This window comes from Lingula anatina, chromosome 3 (assembly GCF_051362555.1).
Source record: "Lingula anatina isolate TDL-2025a chromosome 3, LinAna3.0, whole genome shotgun sequence".
NCBI lineage: Eukaryota > Metazoa > Brachiopoda > Lingulata > Lingulida > Lingulidae > Lingula > Lingula anatina.
Genome location: NC_141769.1, coordinates 22,516,008 through 22,533,579, shown reverse-complemented (window position 1 = coordinate 22,533,579; position 17,572 = coordinate 22,516,008). Strand labels below are relative to the sequence as shown.

At 35.8% G+C, this 17,572-nt stretch overlaps 1 protein-coding gene across 4 annotated transcripts in view; it reads right to left on the bottom strand.

Moving 5' to 3' along the window:
• Nucleotides 1-17,218, bottom strand: part of LOC106154503 (histone-lysine N-methyltransferase SMYD3) — a 43,682-nt gene extending 26,464 nt beyond the window's left edge. Inside the window, exons 1-9 of one of the 4 annotated variants that reach the window (XM_087009923.1) lie at nt 17,027-17,218; nt 13,710-13,800; nt 8,899-9,009; nt 8,612-8,684; nt 8,270-8,397; nt 7,477-7,544; nt 6,211-6,313; nt 5,809-5,919; nt 2,622-2,688 (exon numbers count right to left, since the gene is read on the bottom strand). In XM_087009923.1, the coding sequence (XP_086866049.1) occupies nt 2,622-2,688; nt 5,809-5,919; nt 6,211-6,313; nt 7,477-7,544; nt 8,270-8,397; nt 8,612-8,684; nt 8,899-9,009; nt 13,710-13,800; nt 17,027-17,127 (853 nt within the window). In that variant the 5' untranslated portion in view covers nt 17,128-17,218. The remainder of the gene's footprint in view (nt 1-2,621; nt 2,689-5,808; nt 5,920-6,210; nt 6,314-7,476; nt 7,545-8,269; nt 8,398-8,611; nt 8,685-8,898; nt 9,010-13,709; nt 13,801-17,026) is intronic. The other 3 variants (XM_087009924.1, XM_087009925.1, XM_087009926.1) reach the window with 3 other exon arrangements.
• Nucleotides 17,219-17,572: the final 354 nt, after the last annotated feature.

Sequence of the window (17,572 nt, the reverse complement as noted above, 5' to 3'; positions counted from 1 at the left end):
AACACCTGATTTTCTCAGGCACCTGGACAGCTATAAAAATGCTTTTAATGGTACTATAACACTTGAACAAAGTACTACAAAAGGGAGTCAGGGATTTTTCTTTAGAGACATCAAAATATTAAGAATTTTCACTTTCAAAGTCAATAAAATTAATTGGAAAAGAGAGGGTCAATCAAAAATTTTTTAAAAGCACTTGTAGTGCATACTTTTCTTAATAAGATTGGTGAATTTGGTCTCCCTCAAGTGTACAGGTTGACAGTTACAGCTCGCTCCGATAATGCTATCTCGTCAATCTTGAAAGCAAAGAAAACTAGCAAAAACCCTTTCTGGGAGATTATTGTCCAAAATAGCAAATTAAATTGTTGACGGCTTTACCTGTTATCATTCTGACGATCGCAATTGCCGGTTGAAATTAGCTTGTTTGCATGCATTTGCATGTCAGAAAATCTTATTTTTGTATCAATCTCACCTCCTGTTAGTAACTTCAAGGGATTACCGCTAGCACTGCCAGAATGATTGACAGGCAATCAATTAAGCTCTAATTACTCAACCAATCAGTGGCCACGTCAATTGATGTTGGGGCAAGTGTTAGGGATGCGCTCTAGGATGTGCACACAATAAAGCATCATCGCAGGTGGTCTTGTCCACATTCGCCAAGCGAAAAAAATGGTTCAAAAACACGGTCGTGTCACAGGACGCTGTTCGGACCATCAACAACAAGAAATAGAAGCGACCAGGCAGGGCTTGTTAGAGGAAATGTGTAAAGTTGTGTTTGTCAGAAATTAGGATAATTATTGAAGAAAAAAAAACATGTCGGCTTTGAAAGTGCATACATGCATCCAGAACTGTACCTCGCGGTATACCAGCATTTAGATTGAAAATGCTAGGGCTTATTTTCCAGCTCATATCTCATTGCTTAGATGAATAATTCTGAAAAATCAAAATGTTATAAATACTACAGCACTCACGTGATCTCAGCTTACTATTGTTCGTGCAAAAAATGGAGTCTAGTGATATTATTTGCTCTATTTGCTTAGTTTTTTTTTGCACGTACTGAAATTTTACACCACTCTATGAAAGGTTACGCTAGGATATGGGCTCAAGTCTTTTCAAAGCAATCTTGTATATGATTCCAGTCAGTATTCGACAAAATGTTTAGGTTGATGTCGCTCAGAAAAAGTCCAAAACACAGAAATTATCACCATCGTCAATCGTAGAGCTTAGCATTAGTTGTCAAGATTTGATAAACATGTGCCTCAATGCTAGATCCAAGTTGCATAGATCTATAAAATCTGACGACTGTATAGAGCTGCTGTCGAAGATTGATCGATAGTTTGACGGTTGCTGTCACAGGTAGCAAGCAGTGGAATGTTTCTCTTTTTTTATTCGTATCTCCAAATGTTAAGAAGAAAATCAGAAGTACATGTATATAGCAACAACCAATTCAAGGAAAAAAGCGTAATCTGAGAAAATCCAATGTATCAGAAAAGATTCTCCTTAGCGCTGATCACAATCAAGAGCGACTATCAATGCTTTGCCTATCGCTGTTTATGACAAAAGGAGTATGACACGTTCCTGTTTTATTGTTTGGCGAGTTGTGCTCATGCTGCTAAGGTCTTCCCACTGAGTTTCCCCATGCCAATGGCCCTTGGCAATGAGGGCGGGACACAGACCAAGCCACCCGTGCCGATGAGTGCAGCATCAAAATCAACAGAAAAAACATTTTTTGTTCAAACTGTAAAAAGGTTATTCCATTAAACGTCAGATACACATTTAACCAATAATAAGACATAAAAAAACCCAAAATGATTATTTTTAGCGATATTTGGGTACATTCCCCCCTTAATATTGCAAATAAGTAATATATATATATATATATATATATATATATATATATATATATATATATATATCAAACTAAAAGATTAAAAGTTTGAATAGCAGCTTTATTGGAATTATATTTTTTTATGTTTTCTTTTAATTTTTTCTCAATCACTGGCATTTTAAAGATGTGACTTTTAACTCCCATCCACCTGAGGCTGTGCACATTTTCTTTATTTCCACATAAGCAGTTGTATTAGTATTTATGTCTTTCCACATTATGTAATATTATTTTATGCACTGTCATCATTTTTCAAAAATTGACACTTATGTGAATTTGAACTCTCATGGTCCTTAAACTATCATCTTATTGAAGGGTTGGATTGAGACCATCTTCTGGGTCAGGAAGATGGTCAGATTTTTATTAAAATTCAGTGTCGACTGACTGTGCTATTATAAGCATTATTAATTATCGCATCAAAATTGACAAAATGACCTGTTTTTTATCTTTATTTTCTGTTTTTTGTCTGTACATTTGACAGCTTTGCTGCCTTGTTTAATTACGCATCTAATGAAAACAAAAAACACTTCTGTGGCCCTAACTCTTTAAAATTGTCCCTCAGTCAGCCACAGAAAGGGTATTTGTATTTTTTCTGTAGGTTAGAAAACATTATTTAATGTTTCCATTGACTCTCCAGCAAAAGCATTGACTTTCAGCAAAACATGGTGGATAATTTCCTAAAACTACGTAACACCTTGGGTTCCATACATGTGGCATGCATATGCTGCTCACTACTTACCATGATTCTGTGAAACAACTCCATCACAGCCAGTTGTGGGACATCTCAGGCTGGACAACTTCTGATCCTAAGAAAAGTATTTTTGAAAAAATACTCTTTTTGTCCAAAGAAATTTCCTTTTCAATACACATGGCTGACGAATGAATATTGCGAAAGCAGATAAAACATGATATCAATTCTAAAAAAATTCCAAGTTAGAATAATAACAAAATCCTTAATGGGGAATCAGAAGAAAAAGCTGCCTCTGATTATTTTCCCCCTTTTTATAACTTTTGTTTCAGAATCCCTCCCTCTCTAAGAGCGCATTCTCAACGAATTAAGCCAGGCTTTACAAAGCCGGTGACCTAAAAATGGCGCACGTACATGAAAGAAAAACCGCCTAATCTTTTAATAGTCTCTCCGCCTCCCCACACATCGTCCCTGCGGGGTACAGTAATTAAATCTCGGCTCCGTTCGCCATGCGGAAGCAACCTGAGAAATATTAAGTGCGCAAGCTCATCAGTTAAACTCGTGGTGAAGAAAGCATGGCAGCTGAAGGCGATCGAAGGAAAAAAGCTCTTCTGTTCTATTATCTTTGAAAACAGAGACGAAAAAGGAATAATTTGGCCCGTAGAGCAGCAATGAATTGACTATCTACGGAGATAATATCACCAGAGATATTCACGGAAATATTAATGTTCGGAGCCGAGATTTAATTACTGTACCCCGCAGGGATGACGTGTGGGGAGGCGTGTGAGAGGCGGAGAGACTATTAAAAGATTAGGCGGTTTTTCTTTCATGTACGTCCGCCATTTTTAGGTCACCGGCTTTGTAAAGCCTGGCTTAATTCGTTGAGAATGCGCTCTAACTATTATGCATATTGTCAATGGTTTGTTCACTACACCGCAGCTATCAAGTGATCTATATGTGACCTATTTTTGTTACTAAGAATGTGTTAATAATACCAGGGCTAATTTACAACCAAATTTTGATGATCGACTCCTCTGCAAACTGATGGAAAACAAAATAAAATGGACACCACCTTCAGTACTGCATTTGACAAACTCTAAAGGATACAACAAACAAGAGGTCTGTAGTATTTACAATTCCAGACTTAGTGAGTTTTCAATTTTTGCATCTAATGGCTGCTTCTCCCATGCATGATAATGCACTGATTGACCCAAATTCACGAAGATGACAGTGACCCGAAGTGTGATCCCTGCCCATAATATTACATGTATACGTATGCTAATTTCTAAAAATTAGAATTAGAATTCCCTTACGAAAAAGTCCTATAGGATCCTATAAAATCCTATAGGATTCTACAGGAAATTGGCCCAATTTCCTATAGGCTCCTATAGGATCTTATAGGATCCTATAAGACTTTTTTCGTTAGGGATGTTTTGCAAAAATTCCTATTTTAGAAAGTTTTGGCCTGTCTGAACATTTTGACCTGTATTTTCCTTTCGAACTTTATCTGTATATTAGTCAGATTGATCACTCCTGTGATTTTCTAGACAACAGGCCTATTGGTTTTCCTTGAAATGTGTTAGCAGTGTTGCATATATGCTGACAAAGAGAGAAGACCTAGGAACAACACTGGGCATATGAGGAGCAAGCATTTGAGGGGCAAAGTTAAGCTGATGGTGAAAAAGTAAGTCAAAGGTCAATTTCAAGGTCACAGTATATGACTTCCTAATTCAAGTTCAATAGCAACTATGGGCATTTCTTTGCCAATTTTGGAGATATAAAGGCCAGAAAACATGCAAAGTGCAGTTCATCATAAAAAAGTAGGTCAAAGGTCAATTTCAAGGTCACAGTAAGATTGCCAATATATGACTTCCTATTCAAGTTCAATGAAAACTTTGGGCGTACCTCTAGCTGTTTTCGAGATATAAAGATCAGAAAACTTGCAAAGTGCAGTTCATCATGAAAATTGAGTCAAAGGTCAATATCATGGACACAGATTGCCAGTATATAACTTCCTATTCAAGTTCAATAGTAACTCTGGGCATATCTCTGGTAGTTTTGGAATTATATGGGACAGAAAAGTTGCAAATTTAAGTTCATGGTGAAAAGGAAGTCTAAGGTCAACTGTTTACTATTATACTAATCTATAGGTACAAGTAAGATGCAAGATAGGATGGTATATTATAGAGAGTTCACTCTTCTAACTGTTTTAAGCATATGGAAAAAACTGAACCTCCCCCCTTCCTTTGTTACAAAAAAAAAAAAAAAAAAGGGGGAGTAGGGGTTAGGTCAATGGCAAACAGCATTGGGACGGAAAAGTTGAAAAGCTCAGTTCTTAATGAAAAGTAGGTCAAATGTCAATTTCAAGGTCACAGTCCGATTGCCAGTATATGACTTCCTATTCAAGTTCAACAGAATAAAAGGTGCATCTCTGCTAAATTTGTTATATTTCATTTTATTTTTAGCACCGAGTATTGCAACGTTGTGCTTTTTGATATAGTGCAACTTGTAAACTGTATGGTAAACAAAAAAAGGGACACCACCTGCAGTGTTGGGCATGACAAGCTCTGTAAAATGCAAAACAAGAGGTCTCTAGCTTTTATGGTTCTAGAATTAGAGAGAATTTTCAGTTTCACAATCTAATGGCTGTTTCTCCCGTGAAAATGTACCAATTGACCCCAAATTCACAAAAATGAAAGATGACCCTAAGGGTAACACTTGCCTGTAATGTTATAGGTTAGGTCTGAGTAGTTTCTGAAAATTGGTACATTTAATCTTTTTTTTGTTTGCAAACATTTCCCATCTTTAGAAAATTTTGTCCCATTTGACCTTGAAATTAAGGTCAAAGGCCAAATCCAAGGGCATAATTGAAATCTCCTCATATGACTTCCAGCCATCTTCAGAAAATTTCTCCTTAAAATTCTTCGGTTTGGGAGATATTTAACATTTAATTTTGGACAAAGGTGTACTGGGACTAGTGTCACACCTAGACTCAAGCACCAACAAAGCCCAAAATTCACATGCTTGTATTGAGATTATGTGACCTACATATAAGAGGGGTTCTTGTAGTTTAGGAGGAAGTGGTAACAGTGACATGCGTTGAGCCAGCAGACGATACTGGCTGGGACTAAAATCATGCATACTGCAGCATGGCGCTGGTGGTACAATAATAAGTGATTTCCTTTTCCTTTTGTGGTGTTCACAAGTAAACATTTATAGGCTGTCCATAAAAACTTACCCTCTGTTTATCTCTGCACATAACACAGTTACATGTGAAGTAGTATTGTTCCATCAGCTGTTGCTTCCTTTCTGATGTTGTAGCAAGTTGGTCTATGTAACTGACCCTAACCTAAAACAGTTTTAAATACACAAGCATTTATATTTAGGAGGTACCAGTGATTGTGGCAGGATCTCATAGTATTCTCTCTCTCTATCTCTCTTGCTCTCTCTCTTTCTCTCTCTCTCTCTCTCTCTCTCTCTCTCTCTCTCACACACACACACACACACACACACACACATACACAGGACAAGTATGCATACATACATTAGCATACTTCAAGTTATATACTTTTTTCCAAGAAAAGTTATTTTAATATTTCCATTTGTTATGCTATTTCTCAGAGTTAATGCAAATATTTACTTCCGATATATCCCCAATGTCTTCCACAGCTCTCACATACAACTTGTTGCCATCAAAGACAGTGGTTGCATTAGGACAGCAGCTATGATCCAAGATGGACGGACTGCAGGAGAAAAGGAAATATGCATATAATATATCATAACTACTTTTTACACAGTGGAGGACAGTGGTTCAGATGACAAGAAAAAAATCAGATTTAATAACTTTTTTCTGTCAACAAGAGAGGAATTACAATCTTGTTACAAGGCAGCAAAGATGTCAAATGTACAGACCAATAGCAGGAATTAACAATGCACTAAAAAGGTTATTTTGTCAATTTTGATGATTACATGATACATTACATTATGCATAATAGCAAAACCAACAACAAATTTTTATTATGCACAAAATAATATGTAACAAGCATATGGTATATGACTTCAGCACCATAAGACCCCTTTCCCAGAGATTAGATTGATCCAAACTAGATAGACCTAACTCCCTGGGGGTTCACGCTAAATAGCTGTCAGCCGAGCGGGCACGAAAGTTAATTACCCCCTTATAGCTTGTAGTAGGCAGGACGGACATTTAAGCCGGATTATCTGACAGTAATCTAGGAAGACTCCCCTCAGGGATAGATCGATCTAAATGTCTGGGAATATGCCCTAAGAGTTCAAATGCAAGCAGTGCAAATCCTGATATGTGAAAAATTAACATCTCATAAAAACTGCTTAGGTTATAGAAAGAGAACATAATCAGGCTGGTTTTCTAACTCAAGATGCATCTTAGAATCAACTTTTGTAAGTTTGACCAAAATAATTAACACATTTTTCTATTATACTTAAAGGAATAATAACTGTTCATTTTGGCCAAAAAATAAATTTTCCCGGGGTAAACGGCAATTTCACCCTACTAACCAATGGTTAATGACTCCATTCCTGCATTCAGAGTTAATCCAGGGTTTTTTCCTTAAAAGTGTGTGTTTTTGTAATAATGTCTTAAAAGATTATGATAGACAGAGCCCTGTCTCACACTTGACAATCCTGCGATAGTAAGCAAGATTTTGTGACCTACTTAAAACTGCAGGAATGGATGACAACAGTACCAGCAGAGCCGGATCTTGATGGTTTAGTGCAACAGGATCCAGAACATTCTTAAAAACCAAGGAAAAGGAAACAGATATTGAACAAAGATAATTTTTTTCTTAAAGCAAAAATTTCAAATTATGAAAGATCCAAAAGGAATTTAAGACAAAGTGGCAAAAACGAAAAAGAGTGTCATAATTACCTCAAATAAACCCCAGCTCCTATAGGCTGCATTTCACCACTGCATATGCTAAAACTGTTGATAATCATCTGAAATTAAAATGGTAGATTCATATATCATTCTCTCTCTTTTTAAAGAATGTCTGTATTCTGTTTTCAATCTAACCTTCAAACACAGGTTTAGTGTAGAGTTTAAGGTTGGATTTGAATTTTACATGAGTTGAATTTTATTGGTAACAGTGGGTCTCTCTGTTATGGTTTTCAAAGTTATCTGGCTTTAAAACCTGACAAAATGTCAACAAGGATTTAAACTACACTTCCTATCACCAAGCTACTGATAATTATAAGGCTATAAAATTGAATTTGCAATATGCCTCATAAAATCACATCGCAGCAAAAATGCTCTAAATTGAGATTATATGGACAATGATAAACAAATAAATAACACCCAAAATTTGCACAAAGGGACAAAACAAAAAATCGCCAAAACTATCATTTCAACACTTTTCATCCATCATTGCTATTTATAGGAAAATTGGGAAACTTTAGAGGCCACTTTTTTATCTATGCTTTTTATTTTACTTCTTTATAAATAAAGTTAAATAGTAAAAAGGAAAATTATTTGTTGTTAAAACAGGTTTACTGTCTATTTTTGCACCCTTAAAATGCACTATTTTACTAATCTATTGTCATTATTATAATAGTATTTATAGGGCTGTAATCAATTTAAACATATCTCTAGTATACAGACTGAGTGATGTTTCCCTAAATTGGAAGCCTGAAGTTCACTCTGTCCATTATCCTTTTAAACTCACTTTCCCAAAAATTTCCAGCAGCTCTGTAGTGGGTACTTTGAGCTGATCTCCAACAAATTGCTGCAGTGCCACACACATCTTGACAAACTGTTCAGTCCTTTTTGGATCACCTTTTATATCTTCTGTGTCTAAACAAAAGAAACCTGCAGTGTCCTTAAAAGATACCTTGGCAAAACCATTGTAAACAAACTTCAAAGACTTAAAAAATATGACTATGTACTTTTGGTAGAAACATTTAAATAAAGGTGCTTCATTTTAAATGTCAATTTATCAAATATAATGAAACAATGAAATTACAAATGATCATTACCTATATGCAATAATAGTGTATGTAGTTCTTACGTGACATTAAATCATTGAATGTCCTAATCTGTGGGTCTTCTTTACTCAGAGGTGTGATTGAAATGTCATTCTTCTGAAAAGAAAATCTAGTAAAATTCACAGCTTTCAGAGGCAAGTTATATTTTACAGTGCGTATGTAATGCATCTACATTATAGGGGAGATGAAGCATATATCTTGCTTGTATCTGAACATAACCGACTATATCAATATAATGAAAAATGTAAAAATTTTTAACGTATACACCTTTTAATAAAGCTAATATTGAAATTTTTACGCTGTGACAAACCTCCAATCTCAGCAATAGCCTCAACATCAAGAGTGTGCTATCAGTGGGAACCATTGGTGCAATTCTTTTGAAACAAACACATTCTTTTTTGTGGAGTGTCCAGGAATTGCGCTAAAATAAAAGTACATATATATATGACCTTTTCCTTCTGACTGATCAACTCATAAACATTTTACAAAGGATCCAGTTGTAAGGTGATTGATAACAATGCACTATGTTAATCCAAAAAAATAACCCCACGGCCACAACTCCAACCAAGTGCAGAGATACACACTGTTGTTACAAAACAATGGTAAGTGTCATGGACTCAAAGTAAGCAGGAAAACAGAATTGACAGCATGGAATTGTACACATGACAGCATCTGTGAAAAACATAATCACATGTTGTAAAAATCTTATTGAATTAGGTAGTGAATTTCAAAACTAGTTTATTTCAATGGCAGAGTCACTGATCACCACATAACTAGAATTGGGAAAACAGGGAATCCAAATTTTATATTATGATATAAATTAGAAGAAAAAATGAACCTTTAAACATAACAAGGCAGCAAAGCTGTCAAATGTACAGACAAAAAAAAACAGAAAAAAAAAGATGCAAAATAGGTCATTTTGTCAATTTTGATGCAATAATAAATAATGCTTATAATAGCACAGTCAGTCAACACTGATTTTTAATCATGCACAACAGGTAACATGGTCAATAACAGGAGCAGATCCAGAGATATTTTCTGACAGTATTCCAAAGTATCTTTGTTGATCCATCCTCCATTATGATGGTCTTCCAACAGAAAAAAAATAGATACCCATCAATATAAACTTTAAAATCTGTCTTCCAGGAGACCCAGAAGATGGTCTCAATCCACCCCTTCAATAAGATTACAGTTTCATGACCATGAGAGTTAAAATTCACATGATGAAAGTCCCAATATATGAAAAATGATGACAGTGCATAAAATAATATTACATAGTGTTTAAAGACATAAATACCAATACAACTGCTTGTGTGGAAATACAGAAAATGTGCAGAGCCTCAGGTGGATGGGAGTTGAAAGTGACATCTTGAAAATGCCAGTGTTGGAGAAAAAATTAAAAAGCTGCTATTCACTGCTTCCTTATTATGGACACTATGTTGTCTAGCAGAGAGCTTAACCTTTGGGAGTTTACAGGGAAATATCAACAAGTGTGCTTTATGAAATCTCATTTAATGGCCACTTAATTAGGCAAATGAGTTTATAGCACTGAACTTAGCCTAGTGAACACCCAAGGGGAATTTATAGACTGACCACACAAATTTGTCTATCAAAGGTCTTCAGGCCCATAAGTCACACCTTAAGAAAAGCAGAAAACAATAATGCACAAAAACAGGAGACTACCAATTCTGATGCAATAATACATTATGTTTAACTGCACAGTGAACATCAAATTTTAATTATGCACAACAGGTAACACTGATGAAAGTAAAAGCATAAGGCTTCAGGCCCATCAGAGTTCAAGTTTACAATTAGAAAGTACCAGAATGAGAAAAATGAAAATTTCATAAAAAATGCATAAATTTAATAAAAATGATAATCCAATTCTAATATGAGCTGTATGTCAATCCTAAGAATCATTCTTGTAAGACTAGTTAAAAAAATAGAAAGTAACACTTTACTTTACATAATATTAATGGTGGCAGAGCACAAAGTAGGTTTTTTGTCAATTTTGATGCAACATTACATAATGATTAACTGTATAAATACCACCAATTTTAAAATATCTACTATTAAAAACATGGACATTAAGAAAATTTGATTACCACTGGGCTTCATGTCCAAGGGAGCTCTAAGTCCCACATGAAAATTGCAACATGTGAAAGATAAAAGTTTTCACAAAAAAAACTGTATTACTTCCAAACAATTAACTAATGAGACAATTTTTCAACTGAAGCTGTATTTCAGTCCTATGTTTCTTTCCTGTAAGTGTGAGAAGAGCAAGTGACATGGTTTTCCTTTCATTGCCACTACAGAGGCAGTGCCCAGAATAGGGTTTTGTTCAATTTTGATGCAATATTACACAACGCTTAACAGCATAATAACCATAACTTTTTTAATAATGAAATAAAAGTATCATGGATATTCAGAAAATGTGACTAGCCCATAGAGTTCAGAGTCATACTTTGAAAATCCCAAAACATAAACAAGAGAAAACTGTATTGAAAGAGTTTATTTCCATTTTCAACACCAAAAAGGCATAACTTCACCAAACTTTAACTGATCAAGCTTATTTTCAAAACTTAATCTGTGTTTTAGTAACATTGATCACCCCTGTGAATTTCAAGACAATTTGCCAATCAATTTTCCTTTAAATGTATAACAGGTGTTGCATATATGCTGGAAAAAGTGAAAAAACAGCAAAACTTTTATAAAAATGGCACAATCATGCAGAATTACGAACTTGACCTGCATATTATGGATATTCATCAGTTCTGTAAGTTTCAATCCAAAAGGAAAAACATTTTCCACTTAACGTGTTATTGGTGTTGCATACGTAAATGCCAGAAAAATTGAAAAAAGAGCATAACTTTTATAAAAATTGCTTGATCATGTTGATTTTCGAACTTGACCTGCGTATTATGAATATTCACCAGTTCTGTAAGTTTTAAGCCAAAAGGTAAAATGCTTTTCCACTTATCATGTTATCGGTGCTGCATATATGCTGAAAAAAGTGAAAAAACAGCATAACTTCCCTAAAAATGACCTGATCATGCTGATTTTTGAACTTGACCTGCAGATTATGAATATTCATCAGTTCTGTAAGTTTCAAGCCAAAAGGTAAAATGGTTTTCACTTATCATGTTATCGTTGCTGCATATATGCTGAAAAAAGTGAAAAAACAGCATAACTTCCCTAAAAATGGCCCGATCATGCTGATTTTCGAACTTGACCTATGTATTATGTATATTCATCAATTCTGTAAGTTTCAAGCTGAAAGAAAAAATGTTTTTCCACTTAACGTGTTATCTGTAAAAGTGCACGGCGACAGCGATCACTGCGGCGATGGCGACAACAGACACAGGTGATGGCTATATGTACAGACACATCTGTGTCTGTACATAAAAAATAAGTATCATGGATATTCAGAAAATGAGACTAGCAAAGGTACTCAAGCCTATGAAAGTTCAAAGTCACAACTAGAAAATACCGATTTGTGAACAATTAAAATTTCACAAAGAACTATAACTTCCAGAAAAGTTAACCAAATGAAGCTATACTGGTATTTTGGTTCTACAGTTTCTTGTACGTATCTTGTACGTATCTTTTCTTTAAGTTTGAGGATAGTAAGTGACATGGTTTTCCTTATATGGTCACCTAGAAGCAGTGCCCAAAATAGGATTTTTTTCAATTTTGATGCAATATTACATTATGCTTAGCAGCCCAACACCACCAATCTTTAATTATGCATTGCACGTAACACAGATATTTAGATATTTATGTGACTAGCATAAGTCTTCATGTCTATGGAACTTCAAAGTCACACCTAAAAAATGCCAAAATGTAAACAAGAGATAACTGTACTGAAATGAGTTTATTTCCATTATCAACACTTTTTACATAATACAAAATAACCCATTTATTTTTAATTTTATATGATCAACTAACAAAATGGTGAGATGAGGAAAACATCAATAAAAATGTTTTAAATGCCCAACCTGCTCTATTCTGAGATTCTGAACATAGTGAAGGATTGAAATTGCCTCTACATGCATATTAGTTAATCACCATTTTTGATACTTGATTACACAATAAACAATAACAGATTTACCACCATTTTAATATAATCAATTAACACAATTGCCAAGATGCAAATAATGTCAAAGGAACACTTACACAAATCTAATTAGTTCAACAATGAGACTGTTTTATTAAAATATGTCTAAGAAGAATGACTTTTGGAAAAATGGTCTGATCAAGCTGATTTTTAAACTTGACCTGTATTTTACTTATATTCATCAGTTCTGTTAGTTTGCAAACAAAAGGTCAAATGGTTTTCCACTTATTCTTTCACCTTTAAAGATAAACACCAACAGCTTTGGCATCGATGGCAGCAATGACACACAGATGATGTGCCTCTGCATAAACAGGCCTCATAAACGATAATTGCTGTTTCTGAGCACAAGCCTCAGATTCCCTAGCGCCAATGCCAATATCAACAAGCCCCACCTCAGTTTAACAAGCACAACGTAAAGTTACCAAGCACAAACTTAGCGATTCCAAGCACTATCAATTTGTCCCACTTCCATTGGGGCCCCTGGCTGCTTACATACAGGTTTTTTAATCAACTCAGGACTATTTTCAAGATAGCGGAAGATACAAGAGATATAATGGTGGAACCTGCAGAGATTTATGGGTGCAAACGAGTAATATTAGCTCCCCTTTCTGTCTCTTCTACGAAAGAGAAAGGATTTTTAACGTCCATGCCACAGCCAAATAAAGTGGCTAGATCATTACTAATAGATTTTGACGAGAAAATATGTTTCCATGTATCGATATTTTAACTTGAGCAAAATAAACGCATATTATATAAAAATTCTCAAAACAAACCAAACTACTGCATTAGCATATTCCACTATATCCATGCCGCGTATTAATACAGCAGCAATATGCGTTAGTGCTCGTTAACTTAACGTTGTGCTTGTTAATCTGAGGTGGAGCTCGTTAATATTGGCATTTGCAATCAGGAATCTGAGGCTCATGCTAGGAAATGCCTAATCCGTTTATGAAGCCTGATACAAACCAAAATAATTTTACACATAGACATACATACACACTTACTGCTCTTGAATTTAATTCTTTTACCTGACATCTGATGCTACAGTATCTGACAACTGCACAGGCTGAACACCTTTTCAGTGCTTCCTCTGACCTAAAATGTGGAAACTGCTTACCATTATCAAAAATAAAAATCTGTCAATATTAATTGGAACTATAATGGTATTTCTTCTACTCAGAGTATCCATATATTGTTCTAATACTTCATCTCCTTGAGCACATTTCTTGATCAACCTGAGAAACAAAAATTACTTTTACCTTCCTGACACAATTAAGATGTAAATGTTTATGCAACGTGTTTCCCTATGAAGCTATATCAAACGTTCCTGTTGAATGACAAGTTCAGCAGCTACACAATTAGTACTAATTAATGGTTGTCATTATGGCATAGATATGGGAGATTCAAATAACATTATCAATGCAGCATATATTGAAATGATGGCAAAAATTTTCAGTCTTGACTTATTTCTTAGACCCATATACTAGTAGTTACAGTACATTTTTTTCCACCAATTGTAATAATTGATTGACTTTTTTCCATCCCCCTAGACATACAACACATACCCCAACCCCTGCCCCACCAAGTAACAATTTTTCTTAATCATGGAATTGACATTCATACTGGTATGTTACCCAGAATTTATTGAAGATTTGTGTGTCAAGAAATATAGCACAAACAATATGAGAATGTTTTAATGTTTTTGTCAACCACACTGTATATATATTATGACCAACAGTTTGGAGACAAAGCCCTTCCCCAAATATTTTAAGGTCACAGCAAATTTGCTGCAAATTCCACCTTCATATGACCATGAAAAAGAGAAGTAAATACTACGTAGCTCCTTTGCAAGTTTTCATGAAATTTTTTATTTTCCTGTGAATTTGCACCAAATTTGCAGCAACTGTAGTTCCTTGCAAACTTCTGCAGCCATGATTGTATAAATTACCTGACTAACATACGGAACTTCCTAACTTTTATGCTCTAAGAGATTACAATTCTATTTATTTCTGTACTGGTACATAGATTGTCATGACCTTGTACAATATGATATATTAATTATCATACAATACAATTGGTGCATTACCATTTCTCTAATTGGTAATTATTTTGCCTAGCTGTTTGTGAATGAAAAAATAATCTTTATATAATTTTAATTATATGTTAAAACATACGTACTAGTAAATTTATTCATAAAATATTCTATCTAAGATAAACCTTGGTGTGATTATAAATTTACCATATACCGCATTCACAACGAGTTGAGCCATGTCTCTTCAAATCCAGGAACTAAATATGGCGGACGTACATGAAAGAAAATCCGCCTAATCTTTTTATAGTCTCCCAGCCTCTTACACGCCTCCCCATGCGTCGTCCCTGCGGGGGTACAGTCATTAAATCTCGGCTCAATTCGCCATGCAGAAGCTACCTGAGAAATATTAAGTGCGCAAATTCATAGGGATCTTAATCATGAAAACATCCCCCTTTCTAATAAAGAAATTGACCGACGATAATTTTTCACAACAGCATAAGATGGATGTGAAAAGCCATTCATTTGCGTTGGTACTCAAAAGTAAAATTTCAAGTACAGTAATTGAGTAGGGTATCTCCGTGAATATCTCTGGTGACATTATCTCCATAGATAGCCGATTCATTGCTGCTCTACGGGCCAATTCATTCCTTTTCCGTCTCTGTTTTGAAAGATAATAGAACAGAAGAGCTTTTTTTCTTCGATCGCCTCCAGCCGCCATGCTTTCTTCACCTCAAGTTTAATTGATGAGCATGTGCACTTAATATTTCACAGGTAGCTTCTGCATGGCGAAAGGAGCCGAGATATAATGACTGTACCCCCGCAGGGACGAGGCGTGGGGAGGCGTGTGAGAGCTGAAGAGACCACGCTCGGCTGTCACCTTGATTGGATAGTAAACGATTGTCGTAAAATCGCTAAATGATATTAAAACCGGGTTGATAAACTTGAAAACTACCTAGAACAACCTTAGACTGCCACATTAATCCAATACAATGCAAAAATAAACTATAACAAGTGGTTAAAACCTTCAAACCGAATGTCGTAAAGTCCCCATATACCTCCATAGAGACAATAAAATAGAAAGAGCTTGTGAAACAAGAAGCCACAATTTTAAACATAATAATCGAAATAAAATACTGCCGGGCATCGGAGCGGCCTAAAACTTGGTACGCTTACCGCAAATACTGCAGGCTACATCATCCCGTCGCTCGTTTGTTAATTCCGTACATCAATCAAACCGTAAATCAAAATTCCACCTCTGATGTTTATATCGGTCCTCTCTAACCTACCATTACGAAAAATAAGCTATGCCATTGGACAATGCGACCTCTGCGGTTACGTCATTTCCTGAATTGGATTGTAGAGAGGACCGATACGAGCGACGGGATGATGTAGCCTGCAGTATTTGCGGTAAGCGTGCCAAGTTTTAGGCCGCTCCGATGCCCGGCAGTATTTTATTTCGATTATTATGTTTAAAATTGTGGCTTCTTGTTTCACAAGCTCTTTCTATTTTATTGTCTCTATGGAGGTATATGGGGACTTTACGACATTCGGTTTGAAGGCTTTAACCACTTGTTATAGTTTATTTTTGCATTGTATTGGATTAATGTGGCAGTCCAAGGTTGTCCTAGGTGGTTTTCAAGTTTATGCACCCGGTTTTAATATCATTTAGCGATTTTACGACAATCGTTTACTATCCAATCAAGGTGTAGCGATTTGGGGTGAGTGCAGAAAAATCACCAGCCAGACCAGGAATCGAACCCGGGACCCCTCGCTTACAGGGCGAGTGCTCTTACCTACTGAGCTACCCAGCCGGTTCTACCTGCCCCTGGCACTACACTCCTCCCCCCCAAATGCCGAAAGACGCGAGCCCTTTCTCGCAACACCGCTGCCACCATTGTAGCGATTTGGGGTGAGTGCAGAAAAATCACCGACCAGACCAGGAATCGAACCCGGGACCCCTCGCTTACAGGGCGAGTGCTCTTACCTACTGAGCTACCCGGCCGGTTCTACCTGCCCCTGGCACTACAAAGGTGACAGCCGAGCGTGGAAGAGACTATTAAAAGATTAGGCAGTTTTCAGCTTGAGCGGCTTCAATGTCTAGCTGCTAAAAGATTATTGATTGCCCCCTAACAGCTTCAGTAGGCGTGACAGGCATCTACGCCGCTTTTGTTGATTGTAATTTAGCGAGAACCCCCTTGGAGATAGATTGATCCACAGTTAGTACGATAGGGTCTGTGAATGGTCCCTAAAACTGACACTTGCCTAATATTCAGGCAAAAAATTACTGACCTTTCAAAACATTGATCACATCGTTTGTACCTTTCATTCTGAGATAAAACATGTACAAACGGATATGAAGACATCACAATATCACCCCTTTTGTACTGCATAATGTTACAAATCGCATCTAATCTCAGTTGATAACGTTTTCCGCGAGTACTTCATGGGCGCAGACATATTGTTGCATGACGTCATTTCCGTTCCGACTAAAGACAATTCCTTGCATTGAATATGCTATTGTTGATATTTATAACAGCATGTCAATACAAAGCAATTGGTAGAAAAGACCATGGTCAACATGCTATAGACATTGTATTACTAATTACGTAGGTAAAAAAAAAACAGTTAAATTACATTTTAAACTGATAATTTGGCGTATAATATATAGGCCTATATCAAACCCTTTTATTTCTTGACAAAGTGTACTTGTAAGATACAGCTATACTTAGACTCTACAAAAGAGGATAATTGATAGGACTGGCCGTTACGTAAGTTCTCTTTTTAAAACAGGCTCAGTCTGATAAAAAATTTATCAAGGGCCAACAGGGGTTTCTG